Genomic DNA, 19361 nt, shown 5'->3' on the forward strand with positions numbered 1-19361 from the left:
CTGAGCTGAAGTCGGACGCTTAACCGACTGAGCCACCCAGGCGAATAATAATATTATTAACTTGGACTACACAGCCCTCATTATTGGAACTGAACTTTCCAGGGCAGCCGTAAATTGCATCTTTCCCCCTCATTCCACATACTCCAGGCAAACTTGATTTCTTTTAGTTCTTCAGTTGTCCTGTGCTCTTTGTCTTTGCTGTGCCTACCTTTCCCCTGGAGCTAGCAAACACCTTCTCGTCTTTGAGACCGCAGTAAAACATCATGTTCTGCATTCCCCCCCAGACCTAGTGATGGGGATGTGTTTTATTCACTGCCACAGCACCCCACATTTCTCCTTAATGATACTCAGCACAACCACAGTTAAGTAATTACTTGTGTAATTTTTGTTGAATTTCCATGTGTAGCAGGATACTACTTTAAGATATTAATGGATGTTTTTCCCAGGTATTTTCTTTTATTTATATACTTTTTTAATGTTTATTTATTTTTGAGAGAGAGACAGAGTATGAGGGAAGAAGGGGCAGAGAGAGAGGAAGACACAAAATCTGAAGCAGTCTCCAGGCTCTGAGCTGTCAGCAGAGCCCGAGGCAGGGCCTGAACCCACGAACCACGAGATCATGACCTGAGCCAAAGTCAGACGCTCAACCTACTGAGTCACCCAGGCACCCCTTTCTATTATATTTTGGTCCTCCCATTTCAGGCAACTAGACCATGAGGCGCTTATTATCTAAGAAAAAGATTATTACAGTGGAAAACAAGGTCAAATTCTTTTCTTTTAAAATCCAAGGCTTTTGAAAGCAATCGGCCTTCTGATCCACCCCATCAAACTCTACTACCTTAAAAGACAAAAGATTCCAAGGACAGGGGAAGAATGGAGCCAAAGGGATGTACGATATACGTGAGGTTTGTAGGACCCTATTCTGATATGTGAGGAGGGGGAATCTGGGAGAAGTATTCCCAAGTAGAGCCCAGAAAGGAGGAAAGCGTTGGAGTACTTCCTGACACATGTCTTGGCACAAGAAAGAACAGCTCCCGGAGGTGGAAGCAAATGGAAATATGGGCCAAGCTTCTTTTGGACCCAGGAAGAACATGAAAATAGATGAGAAAGAGCTAAGACCAAGGCATCACTTCAGATGAGAGGAAAGACATTACAGGGGATGGCCACGTAGACAAGAGATAACCTGATACCAGCACTGGACAATTCCAACTCCTCCAAAACCTTAACATATCATAAGCACCCAGTACTTAGGAAAAACTCCTAGAAATAGCAGGATGGGCACATGGATGGTTCAGTTGGTTAAGCATCTGACTCTTGATTTTGGTTAGGTCATGATCTCAGTTTGTGGGATCGAGCCCCTCGGGCTCTGCACTGACAGTGCAGAGCCTGCTTGGGATTTTCTCTTTCCCTCTTTCTCTGCCCCTTCCCTACTTGCACTCTCTCTCTCCCCCCCACCCCCCAAAATAAATAAATAAACAAGAAAGAAAGAAAGAAAGAAAGAAAGAAAGAAAGAAAGAAAGAAAAAGAAAGAAAGAAAGATAGAAAGGACTAAGAAGTTATTTTCCTTGGGGCGCCAGGGTGGCTCAGTCAGTTGAGCATCCGACTTCAGCTAAGGTCATGATCTCATGGTCTGTGAGTTTGAGTCCCACATCGGACTCTGTGCTGACAGCTCAGAGCCTTGAGCCTGCTTTAGATTCTGTGTCTCCCTCTCTCTCTGCCCCTCCCCCACTCATTCTCTCTCTCTCTCTCTCTCTCTCTCTCTCTCTCTGTCAAAAATAAATAAAACAGTAAAAAAAAAATTTTAAAAATAGAATACCAGTAGAATACCTGGTAGAATGGAGGTTTTCAGTAGACAATGTGCCATTCAGAAATTGGCTGTCTCAATATCTAGAGAGAGAAATTGGAAATAAGAATTGCTTAAACAGCATAATGTTGGCTTATTTTTCTCTCCTCTAGTAGAATTTCTGAGGTCAGCCATCCAAGGCAGGTATGGCAGCTGCACTCTTATCAAGAACCCAGACCCTACTCAGACCCAACTATAAGGTTTCTTCATGATCTAAGATGGTTACTGAATTTTAGGCCTAAAGTGGTCAAAAGAGGGAAAGACAAGAAAAAGCTCATGCCAGTTGTCTCTCCACTTCTTATGGACTCTTCCTAGAAGTCCTTCTGAGCAATTTTCTCTTACATCTCCTTGTAACCCTTAGCTACAGAAAAGTCTAAAAAATGTAATCTTTTAGCTGGCCTCCAAGAAAACAGTTTCTTCTATTAAGGAGCAGTGAGAGAATGGATATGGGATAGGAGCTTTCAGACAATAAGTTTATTCTCAGGGAGAAAATAGGAAGGTAAATTGTGCACATAGATTTGTGAGCTGAGAGTCACATACTCCAATCTGTCTCCCCTGATAGATTGTAACCTTAGAGAAAGCAGGGTCTATTTCTCTCTTGTTCACAGTTTTATTCAGTTATGTAGCCCAATGTCTGTTACTCATTGGCAATCTACATTTGCTTACTGAATGAATAAAATAATTAAGGGAATGGGTAAATAAGAATACATGGCCTTTTACCACTCAGTACCATGTAAAATTTGCTTGATGTTCTTTTGTGGTATGACAGTGATTAGTGCTACTTACTGAGTATTTCTGGTGTTCTGTCTCTGGATACATGGTAGGATGACACATCCAATATGCCCTGTGTCTCAGTGAAGCCATGTGATTATGGTCAATGAGTTAGTTGTGAACAGAAGTGACAAGTGTATCTTCTGGGTACAAGGATTCAATTGCCAACATGAGACCCACCAGGGCTCTCATTTCCACTGCCAGTACAGCTGACAACGTCAGAGCTGGGGGCCTCTCCGTCAGCCTGAGTCTCTGACAAAGGTCACATGAAGCAGCTGACCTGCAGTGAGTATGTGGCATAAGCAAGGTCTATTTCCTAGATTCATAGACTTACTTTCCCCATCATACAGACGTAAGCTCTTTTAATGCAGCCGACTGAGGAAACATTTTAAATACTATAAAACACATTAAATTTATGTCATCGGTCCACAACCAGCTTGACCTCTGAAACAGTGAAGTCAATTTTTAAAAGTCAAGTTAAAAATAATCAGTTACAGGGGTGCATGGGTGGTTCAGTCTGGTAAGCTTCTCACTCTCCGTTTTGGCTCAGGTCTTGATCTCACAGTTGGTGAGTTCAAGCCCCACGTGAGGCTCTGCACTGACAGCCTAGAGCCTGCTTGAGATTCTCTCTCACCCTCTCTCTCTGTCCTTTCCCGCTCACACTCTCTCTCTCTCAAAAGAAATAAAATAAACATTTAAAAAAAATAATAGTCATTTCCAGTGTAAATAAAGATAGAACACTTAGATTAAAATATATTTTCAAAAAAAAATTTTTTTTTTCAACGTTTATTTATTTTTGGGACAGAGAGAGACAGAGCATGAACGGGGGAGGGGCAGAGAGAGAGGGAGACACAGAATCGGAAACAGGCTCCAGGCTCTGAGCCATCAGCCCAGAGCCCGACGCGGGGCTCGAACTCACGGACCGCGAGATCGTGACCTGGCTGAAGTCGGACGCTCAACCGACTGCGCCACCCAGGCGCCCCTAAAATATATTTTCAAGAAAAGCCTTTGCCTTAATATTTTAAAGAACACAGAAATAGAAATTTTAAAAAAATTAGTTGCATTTGAATCAAGATAAGTAACAGCATTGTAACAAGTGGCACAATTAAAAGAAGGTGGTTTTTTTTTTTTTTTCTTTTCTTTTTAAATAGGTTCCATGCCCAATGTGGGGCTTGAACACATGACCCTGAGGTCAAGAGTTGCATGCTCTACTGACTCAACCAGTCAGGCACTGCTAAAAGAAGTCTTTTTTATCCTTCTTGTTGCATACATAAATGAATCATGTATAAACACACTCACATGTAATTGTGCAATGTAAGTATTATTAAAGGGTATAATATAGAAATCCTCATTTCTTTAGAGACAAATACCTCACAGTGGCACCTTCAAAGTATAGAATCGGGCTAATCGGCTTTGTTTCCCACTTTCTGAATCTATTATTAAATGCAGATTTTGAAAAACAATTAAAAGCCATAATATCCTTTGCTCTGAAATTGTGTGGACCATAAAAGTTGAATGAGATTTGGTTAATATCAAACAACTTTACCTTTCACATATAGTACAACATAAGCTCTATTCTAAAATCTCAGAGAATTATTACAAGACAACGTTTAGCTTCTTCCAAGCCAAGCAATTTTAGTTTCTTTTAACCATTTTTCCCTAACATATGATTTCGGGGCTATTATGTTATATGACTTGAATCCCCTGCACAGAAATATACATAACTAGATCCTTAACGTATGTTTGAGATTTGTTACCCTTTTCTGGAAGAGCCAATTATTTTCCATGAGGATGAAAAAGATGTTACATTGAAGTCTGTTACTTCAGATGACTAACAGATAAACTACCCAGGCAAGAAGAGAAAATGGAAATAATTGGGTGTTTCTTTTCTTATAACTTAATCTTATAACTCCTATGTAGACAGTACCATCTGAGTGCAGACTGAAGTTAAACTTGTAACAGGCTCTGATATTCAGAATTTGTGTGCTATTTTTATTCTTCAATTTATGTCTAAATATAATAAATAATTTAAGAGATTTACCACCACTTCCTTAATATAAAAAAGGAAGAATCTTAAGGAGTTTAATGGGGCAGTGTAGGCAGTAAAAAGATGACACTATGAAAATTAAAATATTGCTGGAGCCATGGATTTAAAAGATTTATAAGTATTCTCTCTTCACCAAGCTTCCCACCAGCTTTTTTTTTTTTTTTTAATCCTACAACACTAAAATTTTGGATCATGTTGGAGACTATAGACCGAAACTTCTCCATAATGATGCCAAGGAAATACAAAAACATCTCCAGATGAGCCCACAGGCAATTCCAATATCCAGGTATAAACCTCATTTATTATTTTTTTTAAGAGTGGACTTTTCCAATGGGAGAACACAATAACACAATTTGAGTAAGTACCTACATTATCACCATTCCAGTTCACATAATGTGTCTTTGCAAAGAGTCCTAAAAAGTCATCACAAACACTGTAAGACAGGCTTTTGGTCCAGAAACCATATGCCCAACCAGACTATGAGAAGCCTTATGGCAGATAGGGCATATGCTTGACAAAGCCATGGATCACCAGCTGGGCCATGCTTCCTCAAGGAAGCTCCAGCTGTGTGACATTATGGCATCCTTCCAAGGGCAAGGGTTCCCTCTGGGCCATCAGAGAATCAAAAGAGTGTAGGCCCCTTGTGGTTGAGTTGACCCATGTAGTCCCATGCAGACATGTGTTGTGAGTACACGTTGTGAGTTGGCCTAGCCTGATAACTTCCCCACACTTGTTCTTCAGTGTCCTTTAAGACTCCCCCACAGCCCAGTTTATAGATTGCTGGTCACTTTGATTTTACTTTTTTTTGATGATACAATATTCAGGTTCCACAACTATTAGGAATCCATTCTGTGCCTCTTTTGACCTTAGGTAATGTAAACCTATTTCCTTTCTAACCTTCTTAAAAGACGTTTAATGGAATTTTGAATTTTTCCTATTGCAAAAATTCTTGGGCTTTTGTCAAAGGAGATTTGAAATACCACATGAAATGATGTACTCACATCCCTCACCACCACCTCCAAATAACTGAATTACATAAATAAAACATTACATAGAAAGTGCTTTGCTACAATTTATGGGAGGTAAATTTAACAAGAACTGGCTCATTGTAGGAAAATTCAACTTATCTTTTCCTGATCTTTTTATTCTATACAGGAAAAGAAATTTATGTCAGCTTAAAAAAAATCTATTACTGCTTCTCATAACTGAATCCATTATTTTTCTCTATGATCCATCAGGCAAAAACAAGAATAATAGATTGCTTTGACAGAACCTTGAACATAAATGTCTCTAAGAATCAAATGTAGTAAGTAAAATGGGTTTCAGGTGTTATTAAAACAAGAGAGGATAACCTCCTTTATATGTTTCAAAATCAGATCTTACTTAGAAATTTATATAAGACAAATTATATAGTAGTTGAATTTTCACAATTAGACTCTGACTTTAAATAAAGTTGTCTTATACATAGTCAATTGATTTAAATAATTAATGCTGACCTTAGCTTACAACTATTTTCTATTTATAAAAAAGTCAAAAGTCTCTATTATTGTTAGCTCTACATGACACATTTTAGTTTCAGAGAAGTTTGAATGTCTGTATATACACCTACTTAAGTCTCAGGGGATTTTCTCCTTAATGGATACCTACCCAGCATCTAATTTTATTCAGATAAGTCAACCTCCCAACTTGTCTCCAGAAAAAATGGTCACATTCCCAGCTTGAGTGGCACAACTTCTGCCAAGCCAATCAGCACATAACATTTACGTTAAGTCTATCATTCATCCAGGGAAGGGCATATGACCCCGATTTGCCTGAACATAAAAAGAATGGTTTTTATGCACGCTAAAAATGCATAGAGAGATATTTCCCATTTTCTGGATGAGGAGAAAAGAGCAGGGAGCCCAGCTGCTACCAAGCCATCTGTGACTATGAGAATGAGGACAACGCTGGTGACACAGGAGAGGATGGGAATAACATGAGTCCTGTCAACATCGCTAAAGTGCTAGCGGTCAGGTACCTAGAGCCCTCTCTACCTCCAGCCTTCCATTTGGAGCTCACACATAGTGCTTCATTCACTTTGAATGTGGGTTTCTGTGATGGTTTAAATATGCTCCTCTTCTGCTTTAAAGATGAGAAAATATACTCAAAATCTTGTTTCCTCATGACTTGTTTCATTCATATTACTTTATGGCAGAAGATCTTTGTATATCTCCTTGATTTTGAAACTACCTTTGAGAACCCTCCCTCATCATCTAATGAAGCACAAAATTTGATACACCCATTGCTTAAGAAGACAGTAACATTCTTACAAAGGTTAATGCCATTTAAGATGAGTAAAAACCCTTTTGTCTTACCAGACAAAAATACAGTTTCATAACCAAGGTCAGACATTATTTCTAGCCCCTAGATCTAAAACCAAGCTTGACCTATATTGTAGTCAATTTAAAACTCCAGCCTATATGTCAAAGGCCCATTTTTAAAAAATTATTCAGAAACCCAAGCTATAGCAATCCTACTACTCTCTTCTCATTTTCCTAAACTATTTTATACTTATTTCTCGATTTCGCGGGCTATTAGATGTTTCTCACATATTTCCAGAGATAATAACTCATCTGCCTTTCAATCTGATTCTTAACATTAGGAGATTAAAACTAACGTAGATGATTCTCAGATGACACATACTGAGGTAAAGAAAAATCCCATGATTTCCTTCTACAAAATGAGAGAAATTTTAATTCTTTTTCTCAACAGCTGCTTCATTATTTTATGCATAGGAAAAAAAAAATATGTGCAATTACTCCAAGTACAATCAAGTCATTTAACATGGCTTTACCATCATTGTAGTTACAGGATATTTTAAAAGAGAAAAAAAAATCTCAAAGCACAGGTCCTGCTGTGCAGCAAAGCAATCAGATTCCTTCATAATAACATCCTGATGGGATTCAGCAAACCGAGGAATAATGAATAACCACTTTAATCAGTAAACAGGAAAATGCTACAACAGTCACTGAGTAAAAATTGACTATCATCTGTTGATCCTCTTGATAGGTGATTCAAACAATAAATACAAATATAAGTATTTTTAAAAAGAAAAATAACTGGATTTAGTGTGCTTGATTTTGCCAGACAGTGATAAAATATCATCATAGACTGTCCAGCAGTGTGGGCCAGTCGATAAAATGAACATATAATCTTTTTCATAATACATGGCCAAGTTGACCCTATCACTTGAATGTGTCAAGGTAAGCTCTTTTCACAGTTGATTAATAAGCTTTATTTCTGGACTGATTATTGAACTTTTTTGCTACTTCATTATTTAATGTTCCTTTCCGTGTTCATCTTATGAAGTTATTTGCCTCTGAATATGAAAATTCTATTTCATAATAGTCTTCAAGTTTCCAGTGCAGTGTCTCAAAGGTTGGCCGTTCTTTAGGCTCTGCATTCCAGCATTCCAACATGATGTTGTAGAATTCTTGTGGACAGTTAGGTGGTTGAGGGAGTCTGTAGTTTTGACCCAACAACTGGATTACCTGAGCACCTGTCATGCCTAAATAATACAGAATGGGACCAACAAAAAACAAGTTAAAGATCAGGGTCTTAAATTCATAGATAATTATACTCCAGATTACAAAGCAAACTGATTTCCTTGGTGAGACTATGAGGTCTACCATCCCCTTCCCAGACTGCAGAGATTAAACTAAATCTTGCAGCAAATAATGTCTATAAGACTGCAATTTAAGAGCAAAGGATACAGAGGCAATAAACCACCTCATTAATGCAAATCATCGTCATCAAATTTTATCTATTATGCTCCCACAGGCACATGGTGTGGTCAGCCTCATAACTCTGCCCTCTAAGCCTGGGCACAGCAGTTAAAGTCACACCTAAGTAAGTGACCTGCAGCAGAAAGGCCCATTTCAGGATTAATTACTCACCACTATAAGGTATTTTGCCATAAGTAATGATTTCATAAAGAAGGATTCCAAATGACCACACATCGGACTTAATGCTGAATTTATTAGCACGAATGGCTTCAGGTGCAGTCCACTTCACTGGCAGCTTTACTTCGTGTTTGGATTCATAGATGTCTTCATTATCTACCTGTTAATGCATTAAGGAATCAAGCCACGTTCCAGTGATATATATATATATATTTTTTTTTTTTCTACCCTCATTCATCTGTAACCTGCTTCACATTAAAATTTAGAGGGAAAAGATTCAAAATGAGCTTAGGTCAATTGATGATTACAGTAGCAAATTCCAAATCTGGCTTATAAGCCTGAGGAATCTATGAGAAGTCATTAATGCAATGTCATATAAGGGCCTACTATGTGCTAAAAATAGCATTGGCAGGAGCACTCTACTACATATGAGAGAATTCATGTGCGATGGTATTTAGCAACTGGTCTTTAGCAAATAAAAAAAGAACAACAAAAAAATAATGAAAGCAAAGCCTGTCTGTTTTCAAACTTACTGCTGGTATTGAAGAGCCACCGAGTTTAATAATTACCACATTACCACTTTTTAATACTGAAAAGTAGGATCCAAATGATTTAAATTAATATATCAACTCACTGGGGTTCTAATTAATTTATCAAGAAAAGAGATGATGAATTCATGAAGATCAAAAAAGAATCACTTATATGTTGTGTTTCATGTTCCACATCCATATTTTTAGGGCACAATGTAGAAATTGAAAATGAGGAGAAAAACACTTAATACTATATCTCTTATATAAGTTTCTTTTGGCCTGATGTCATGAAATGAGGGGAGGGCCGGAATTAAAAAGCCACTGATTACTGAAGAATTCCGGCAGCATGAAATTTTAGTTGGCATAAAGTAAGCAAAGGGGGATGGGGTAACTATAGAAAATGTGATGCCTTTTGTAAGGAAAACAGAGACAGACAACCAGAGGCTTCCCGGTACTGAAAAATGGATCATTAATTCAACCACAAACTTAATCACATACTTTCCCATCTGTGTGGGCATCATTTTCTCTGTTTTTTCCTCCTTGGTGAAGAAATAGAAACAGGAGGTAGTTTATCTGTAAGGCTTTAGGCTACCACACAACTGTGGACAAAGATTGCGGACCACACAACTTGGACAAAGATTATTTTGAAGAATAACAGCAAATCTATTAGACTACTAGTATGTTAGTCTTTTAACCCATGACAAAACCTAAATAGAACAAAACAAAATTCACCTTAAAAACCCTTGCAAGTCCAAAATCTGCAACTTTGTAGATATTATGTTCACCAACAAGGACATTTCTGGCAGCCAGATCTCTATGGATGTAGTTCTGGGACTCCAAATAAGCCATTCCAGAGGCAACCTGTGCTGCCATGTCTACCTGCTGAGTCAGGTGGATTTTTGTTCCAGCATCATCTGAGCAATAAGAGAAAGTCAAAGGTTTACTTTGGAGAACATTTGAATTATTAAAGTGAATTCTGAGAATTACGATGAATGAGCTACCAGTGGGCTTAAGTGCCATAGCACCGATCTGTTGAGCAAGAAACGTAATACAAACTATTCATTTCCTGTGAAGGGCAACAATTTTCAGAGTCCAAACACATTCCAAGGCTGTGGCCCTTCCTCCCCTAAAGGAACATTACACTGAGAAAGAAACAGCAGTATCACATGATTCAAACACAGCTATAAATACCTGAAAGAGTCCAGGTATTGTCATTTTCCATAGCACGCACCACTGACTCATCTCTTCATGGAAATTATTTACTTGGTTGCCTCTAGATTTCCTTCAAACATTGCACAGTTTGTTTTAGTCCTTGACGCTATAAAATAATACTAATTTGCATGGCTGAGCCAATGAAAATTTCTCATTCTTCCATCATATTGTTCTTAGAAATTAGTTCAGTAACAAAAATGAAGACTCTATCGGTAGTTATAAAATGTGCGTGCATCATTTGTACTTCATTAAGCTTGATGCACTTTTTTCATTTCCCTTTTTAAGCCTGTTAATCTTAGAGATGGTTTCCTCATCTCTCCAGGCATGGACATGCCTTTGATAGACACAGTTTCTCCCACTACTCATAATCAGAAAATTATGCAGGAGAGTCAGTTTGGCCATTAGTAGAGAGGTTAGTTTTACTATGTGGGGACTTTGTGCAATGCGGTCAGCCATCCTGGATACTGTTTAGCTGCTATACTGGTTAGTAGATGTCTTCAGATTTCTGGAGAATTAAAAGGTCTCATATAAATCCAAACTATCATCATCCCTGACCGAATAAGCCAAATATTACCAAAAGTGTGTTGGATTCATGGTCAAGAGTCTTAGGCACAACTTCTGACTTGAGAGGCAACTATAGCTCAGGTGTTAGAAAACTGGCTTGAAGTTAGAGTACCAGAATCTGGATCAGGGCTTTCACAGGGCTCACATTTCTTTCTAACCTTAGGCAAGCCGCTTAACACTCCTGTGCCTCAGTGTTTCCATCTATATTGTGGTAATTGTAATTCCCTTATGGTATTGGTTGTTAAAATGAGTTAATACATGTAAGGCACTTAAAGCAGAGCCTGGCACCTAGAAAGAACCAGGTAAACCCTACCTGTTTTTATTCTCATTGCTGCTGCCTAAATGGAATTAAACAGTTTAAGCTTTGTCACGGTAGAGATACATACACATTACTCAAACGGAAATGTCTAAATGAAGACATGCACAAGGGTCTGGAGCTCAGGAGAGAGCACGCAGCTAAAGACATCAACTTAACAATCACAGTTGATGAGTAGGAGTTAAACATTAAAAGTGGGCGAGACTGCTGGGAAGTGACAGAATCATGAGAAACATCAACATTTAGGGTGGGCAGAGGAAGATAAATCTGCACGAAAACTGAGAGGAATCAGTTAAAAGAATGAAAGAAGAACCAGAAGAGAACACCCTAACAGTCAAAGGTTTTGAGAAGGTCACCACCATTGCCAAATTCCACAAGTAAGTCCAGCAAGGTAAGAACTGAATGCCTTAGTGGCAGGATGAACAACTTCACTGGAGATGGGGGACAAGGGGTTGAGGGCAGAACAGAAGCTGAGGACATGGAGACAGCAGGAGGAGATGTCAATTTCCAAACCCTAGTCAAGAAAGGAAGACAACAAAAGAGTTGGCAGTTGGCAGAGGAAAGTGTGAACCATGGGAAAGTGATTATCAAGAAATTCATGACTGTGAGGGGCTGTCAATGATATGGGACTTAGGGAGTTTCTGGTGTGCTAGCCATGTTCTCACTCTTGATTTGTGCAGTGGCTATACCATTATTTACTTGCTCACTCTTAAGTAATGATAAATTATGCTCTATGATGTGTGCTCTTTCTATAATGTATGCTATCTTTTCAATAAAAAATGAAATAAACAGAGTTGAGGAGATTTTTTTTTAACGGTGAAGACCTAAGCACAGTGTGTGTATGCATGTGTGTCGGTAAATACATATTTATTTTTTAATGCAAGCAGCATATTTATTTATTTATTTATTTATTTATTTATTTTTATTTTATTTTATTTTTTAGAGAGAGAGAGAGAGCACGCGCAAATGAGAGAGAGGGGCAGAGGAAGACAGAGAGAGAATCTTAAGCAGGCTCCACACTCAGCATGGAGCCCAACGTGGGGCTCAATTCCACAACCATGAGATCATGACCTGGCCTGAAATCAAGAGTCAGATGCTTAAATAAATGAGCCACCCAGGCACCCCTGCAACCAGTATATTTAAATAGGATATGCGGTGACACTAACTTCTCACTGATCCATTTGTCCTCTTCTTCCTGGGCAAACACAGAGGACTATATTCCCCATCTTCCCTAGCAGTTAAATTGGATCATGCCACTAGTTCCGTGCACTGCAATGCGTGCAAGAGAGGATGTCCGTCACTTACAGGCCTAATCCTTAAAATCTCCCATAGTTTTGTAGCTAAAAGAAATAAATTTTGAAATGGCAGAGCCACACGATGAAAGGAGTCTAAATCCCTACATCACCATCTAAGGAGTGCCACTCAGAAGAGCAGTGTGATGCATATCAAAAATGCATATTTTTACAGCAATGTGCAGAATGAACCTGGACCACTTTCTTACACTGCACACAAAAATAAACTCAAAATGGATGAAAGACCTAACCATAAGACAGGAAGCCATCAAAATCCTAAAGGAGGCGGGCGCCTGGGTGGCTCCATCAGTTTAGTGTCCGACTTTAGTTCAGGTCATGATCTCATGGTTCATGGGCTCAAGCCCTGCGTCAGGTTCTGTGCTGACAGCTCAGAGCCTGGAGCCTGCTTCAGATTCTGTGTCTCCCTCTCTCTCTGCCCCTCCCCCATGCATGCTCTGTCACTTTCTGTCTCTCTCAAAAAAAGAAAAAAAATTTTTTTTTATTTTTTAAATCCTAGAGGACAAAACAGGCAACAACCTCCTTGATCTCGGCCACAGCAACTTCTTACTTGACGTGTCTCCAGAGGCAAGGGAAACAAAAGCAAAAATGAACTATTGGGACCTCACCAAGATAAAAAAAAATTCTACACAGCAAAGGAAACAATCAGCAAAACTAAAAGGCAACCAACGGAATGGGAGAAGATATTTGCAAATGACATATCAGATTAAGGGCTAGTATCCGAAATCTATAAAGAACTTATCAAGCTCAACACCCAAAAAAAAAATAGTGCAGTGAAAAAATGGACAAAAGAGATGAATAGACACTTTTCCAAAGAAGACATCCAGATGGCCAACTGACATATGAAAAAATGCTCAACATCACTCATCATCAGGGAAATACAAATCTAAACCACAATGAGATACCACCTCACACCTGTCAGGATGGCTAAAATTAACAACTCAAGAAACAACAGATGCTGGTGAGGATGCAGAGAAAGAGGAACCCTTTTGCACTGCTGGTGAGAATGTAAACTGGTGCAGCCACTCTGGAAAATGCTATGGACGTTCCTCAAAAAACTAAAAATAGAACTACCCTATGACCCAGCAATTGCACTACTAGGCATTTATCCAAGGGATACAGGTGTGCTGTTTCGAAGGGACACATGCACCCCCATGTTTATAGCAGCACTATCAACAATAGCCAAATTACAGGGAGAGCCCAAATGTCCATTGTCCATTGACTGATGAATGGATAAAGAAGATGTGGCATATATATATATATATATATATATATATATATATATATATATATAATGAAATATTAGTTGGTGATCAAAAAGAATGAAATCTTGCCATTTGCAATGACATGGATGGAACTAGAGGGTATTACGCTAAGCAAGTCAGAGAAAGACAAATATAGGATTTCACTCATGTGGAATTTAAGAAACAAAACAGATGAACACGGGGGAAGGGAAGCAAAAACAAGATACAAACAGAGAGGGAGACAAACCATAAGAGAAAAAACAGGGTTGCTGGCGGGGTGTTGGGTAGGGGGATGGGCTAAATGGGTAATGGGCATTAAAGAGGCCACTTGTTGGGATGAACGCTGGGTGTTATATGTAAATGATGGATCCCTGAATTCTATTCCTGAAACCATTATTATACTATATGTTTACCAACTTGGATTTAAAATTTTTTAAATGCATATCTTTGTCACATCACTAAATTTTTTGAATTGTATGTTATAGCAGCTAACATTGATTCTTCAGTGTAAAATGAGATGTAAGCAAAACGACAAAACATAACTTAGTGTGCAGCATAATGGCAAAGCATTGCTGCCATGACAGCCAAAATAGCTATGCCTTTTTTTTTTTTTTCAACGTTTATTTATTTTTGGGACAGAGAGAGACAGAGCATGAACGGGGGAGGGGCAGAGAGAGAGGGAGGCACAGAGTCGGAAACAGGCTCCAGGCTCCGAGCCACCAGCCCAGAGCCCGACGCGGGGCTCGAACTCACGGACCGCGAGATCGTGACCTGGCTGAAGTCGGACGCTTAACCGACTGCGCCACCCAGGCGCCCCTAGCTATGCCTTTTGATATCAAATTAACTCGATACGAAAAGAAATGTGAAAAAGCCAAGATAAACTGGTGACTAGTCCTAGGCCAAGTGGTAGACAGTTTCTAAAATGGCCCCTAATATTCTCTGCCTCCTGGTATTTGGGCTTCTGTGACATTCCCTTCCATTTAATGTGGTCTGGACTACTGACTCACTTTTAACAACTAAAATATGACCAAAATGATGGGGTATCGCTTCCAAGATAAGTTATAAAAGACTATGGCTTCATCTTGCAAGAACTCTCCTCTCTCTTGCTCTCTCACTTGCTCAGTCTGATGAAGCCAACTGTCATGGCGAAAGTTGCCCTATGGAGAGGTCCATGTACCAAGGAACATAGGGCAGCTTCCTGCCAACAACCAGCAAGGAACTGACTTCCTCAATCCAACAGCCCTGGAGAAGCCAACTCCTGCCAACAATCACCTGAGTGAGCTTGGAAATAGATCAACTTCCCCTAGAGCCTTCAGATAACTGAAGCACCTGCCAAGACCTTGACTGCAGCCTTGCGAGAAACCCTGAGGTAGAAGACCCAGCTCAGCTGCACCTGGATTCCTGACCACAGAAAATGTAAGATAATAAATGCTTGCTGACTTAAGCCACTAAGTTTTGGGTAATTTTTTTGTGCACGATAGATAACGAATACAGGTTCATGTTAAGAAAATAATGTCAGTGCTATGCACACAGTTAAAAGCATGGACTACGGAGCCAGATTTCCTGGGTTTGAATTCTGGTTCAACTACCTTGGATAAGTTATAAACTTGTCCATCCTTCAGTTTCTTCCACTATCAAATAGAAATGATAATAATAATAATACTCATTTCATCAGGTCATTAGAGGAAAGAACTAAGTTAATATTTGTACAACATTTACAAAAATGCCTGGCATATAGTAAGTACTATACAGTGTGTTTTTTTTTTTCAACGTTTATTTATTTTTGGGACAGAGAGAGACAGAGCATGAACGGGGGAGGGGCAGAGAAAGAGGGAGACACAGAATCGGAAACAGGCTCCAGGCTCTGAGCCATCAGCCCAGAGCCTGACGCGGGGCTCGAACTCCCGGACCGCGAGATCGTGACCTGGCTGAAGTCGGACGCTTAACCGACTGCGCCACCCAGGCGCCCCCAGTGTGTTTTTTTTTTAGAAAAATAAATTGTAAATATATGCACCTCTCCTACCACTATCTCATTTGGTTTTTTAGTACATCACCTCATTTTATACTCACAGCTACATGAAGTAAGTGTTATTACTATTTGCCCCCTTTCATAGGAGTTTCTGCTACTTAGAAGAACAGGTAATAAATTGTAGAGTGGCGATTCAAGTTCAGGCATGTTTGAGGTCGAAATCTCATGCTCTTAAAAACTATTCTATACTCCTCCCTAAAACCTACGTTACACATGATTCCTGAGGACCTGAATGTTGGGGCTACAGTTGTAGCCAGCTGAAGGGTATCTTAGTAAAAACGCTCCTGTCTACCTCAGTCCACTTTAGTGAACGGTCCATGAGAATGATGAACAACATGCTGGAGCTTGATTTATTTTAAACAGTATGCATATATGCAAAAAAAATGCAGATATTTATTCTCTTTAAATTTCAGCAGGAAATACTGGACATCAATTACCCTCAATGCTAAAGTTTTTTGGTAAGCCTCTTCTATTTTGGAGAAATTTATTACAAAAAAATATTCAGCCAAGCTTAGGGTCTACAAAGATGGTTCCATAGAAAACTATGTATGTCATTTCAACTATCAAATTCAACATCTATTTCTATTACAGTGGGTATAAAGTTTTCACTGACCGGCACAATAGTGAAGGAAATCGAGTACTAACATATTTTCTACCCTGAAAGAGTAGAATGGCCTAGGAACTGCCCAGGGGAACCTCAGAACACACTTCTAATGCAACAGTCAGTTGTCAAAACTGATATAAAGGTTCACAATTCTGTGACAATTTACATCCGCAACAAGAAAATATTTTCAACTATGTTCCATCACTTGAGTCTTTCAGCTTATAATATGTATCATGATGGGCTGTTTAAACATGGCAGATTCATTTTAAGATCACTTTGTTGAATTTAAGCCCTCTTGATTGGGAAGCGATTGTCTGTAATGAGCATCTCTTCATTATTTCTCATGGCTACTTCATTATTTCTCATAGCAAATGAAGGCCTTGGTAAATGTGACCCTGATAGCCCAATCCACAATATGACAGGGTTTGTGCTCACCCCTGAGCAAAACACATTAACAAACCACAAAAATTCTCAGTGCCAGAGGAGTTCGTAATTAATAAGTGGATCTTGTCAAGCTGACACCAAGAGTCTCAAGACAAGCTCAACCCCAAGTCCTGATCATATTAGGTTTAGAATAGCCCCAGTTAATCTATCCATTAATTTTTTTTTCATTTATTCGGTCAACACATAATTAGAGCACACTTTCTATGTGCCTGACACTCTTCTATCATTAAAATAAAGAAAAATCTCTGTCCTCAGGGAGTTGTATTTGAGAAGATGCTAACAATAAGCCATATTAAAAAGTCATGCATTGGGATGCCTGGGTGACTCAGTTCAGCATCTGGCTCTTTTTTTTTTTTTTTTTAAGTTTATTTATTTTGAGAGAGAGGAGGAGAAAGAAAATCCCAAGCACACTCTGCAGTGCAGAGCCCGATGTGAGGCTCAAACCCATGAATTGTGAGATCATGACCTGAGCTGAAGTTGGATGCTTAATCAACTGAGCCACCCAGGTGCCCCAATCATCTGGCTCCTGACTTCGGCTTAGGTCATGATCTCACAGTTTGTGAGTTCAAACCCCACCTTATGCTCTACGCTGGCAGTGAAGAGCCTACTTGGGATTCTCTTTCTCTCCCTCTCTCTCTCTCTGCCCCTCCCCAACTCGTGCACTGTTTCTCTCTCTCTCAAAATAAATAAATAAACATCTTTAAAAAAGCAATGCACTATATGATGATTAACAGCTAAGAAAAAGGAAAACAAAAAAGCAGAAAAGAGGAATACAAAGAGACAGGAGAGGGAGATTAAATTTTAGAATTCAGAGGTTGACCATTGAAAGACTCACTGTAATGGGAATGTCTGAGGAAAGACTTTTCAGAAGTGAGGAAATGAGTACATGGGTAAGTAATGGGAGGGGGGTGGAATTCAGATAGAGGATGAAAAAGCACAAAGGGCCTGAAGCAAAGCGCACCTGGAAGATACGAAGAGCAGCAAAGGACTGTGCAGCTGACACAGACTGAACAAGGGAGACACTGGGAGAGATGTGGTCAGTGAGGTAATGGAAAGCTGGGCCATGTAGGACCTTATGGGTTATATAGAGAAAACCAGTGAGTCACAGAAGGCTTTGAGCTGAGGGGGGAACACAATCTGATTTACCTTTTAACAGGCTCTCTCCACCTCCTGTGTTGAGTGGAGACTGAAGGGAGCAAGAACTAAACAAGGAAGACCATTTAAGAGACTGTTGCCTAATCCAGGAAGGAGATGATGTCAGCTTAGACCAGGGTAGGAGTGCTGAGAGGTGACAAAATCCCGGATATATTTGGAAAGAACCCAGTGGGGTTTTCAGATTAGTTAGATAGAAACTGTGAGAAGTAGAGATGATCAAGAGATTAGGCCTGAGTGTTGACATTGTCAAAGACGGGAAGACCACAAGAGTAGCAGATTACTGGGAATACATAAGATCAGTTTTGGACATGGCTGTTTTGAGACTTTTTAATAGACACCTGGAGTAGAAAATTCCAGCTGTTCACAAACATTTTTTTTCCTCCTTGCAACCACTTTAAAGAATTGTACTTCCCTATTCCTTTTGACTTGATTTGACCAAATGAAAAAGGGCACAGAAGTTATCTCTGCATCTCCTGGTTGGAACTCGAAGAGCCAGAATGAGATTAGTCCCATCCCTTTCCCTGCCAAGGTGATCAAAACACCTGAGCGACCAACCAATCTATTTTGCACACATAGCATGAGCAAGAAATAAGTGCCTCTGGGATTTGGGAGAGGGGAGTGTTGCTGCATCATACCTGTGTTATCCAGAGAACGGTTCAAGTAGAGTAGTCAAGAAAGCAGTTGGATTTATGATTCTGAAGTAATGGAGGGATGTAGTTTCAGGAGTCTTTGATACATAAATATTATTTAACATTGAAACTGACTGTGCTTAGCAAGTAACTGGTGATGTTACAAAATTCCAAGAGGTCTGAGAGATAAGAGAAATCACACAGATGGGAGAAGAACCAACAAAAAAGATAGGAGGAAAAGCCATTGAGTGAAGTGTCCTGGAGGCCAAATGAAGAGGTATTTCCAAAGGGAAAGAGTGTCCATTGAAATAAATGCTAACAGGTCTGAAGACTGAGAATTGAGTATTAGACTTGAAACTGTGCCCTTGACAAATCATTTTTGTTAAGGATGGACCCGAGATAATGACTGTACTTTTGTCCCAGGGAATAAGGCAAAGGGGGCAATGGCTGAGGTTAGTTTTTCCACGGTGGCTAACATATTCTGATACTGTTAAATTTGAAATCCTCATGCAAAGGAGCTAGGCATAATTTTTAACAGCATTTAACAGGCCCAGGTCCTTTGTTCTTCCCTAGTTTTTCAATTTAATACCGCCAGCTTCACAAGTCACCCTGAAATCAGAGAATACTCTTATCTTTCTAATATCTTTGTTCCATTATTCTCACCTCCCTTTACCTCTGCACGTTCTATCAATCCCACTCTGACATTTCAGGAAAGCCATAGA

At 39.4% G+C, this 19361-nt stretch overlaps 1 protein-coding gene across 1 annotated transcript in view; it reads right to left on the bottom strand.

Annotated features, from left to right (window-relative positions):
* Window positions 1-4942: 4942 nt before the first annotated feature.
* Window positions 4943-19361, bottom strand: part of FRK (fyn related Src family tyrosine kinase) — a 108193-nt gene continuing 93774 nt past the window's right edge. The window contains exons 6-8 of the mRNA XM_045499340.1: window positions 9865-10046; window positions 8597-8762; window positions 4943-8208 (exon numbers count right to left, since the gene is read on the bottom strand). Coding sequence (XP_045355296.1) covers window positions 7997-8208; window positions 8597-8762; window positions 9865-10046 — 560 coding nt within the window. The 3' untranslated portion in view covers window positions 4943-7996. The remainder of the gene's footprint in view (window positions 8209-8596; window positions 8763-9864; window positions 10047-19361) is intronic.

Source organism: Leopardus geoffroyi, chromosome B2 (genome assembly GCF_018350155.1).
Source record: "Leopardus geoffroyi isolate Oge1 chromosome B2, O.geoffroyi_Oge1_pat1.0, whole genome shotgun sequence".
Classification (NCBI taxonomy): Eukaryota; Metazoa; Chordata; class Mammalia; order Carnivora; family Felidae; genus Leopardus; species Leopardus geoffroyi.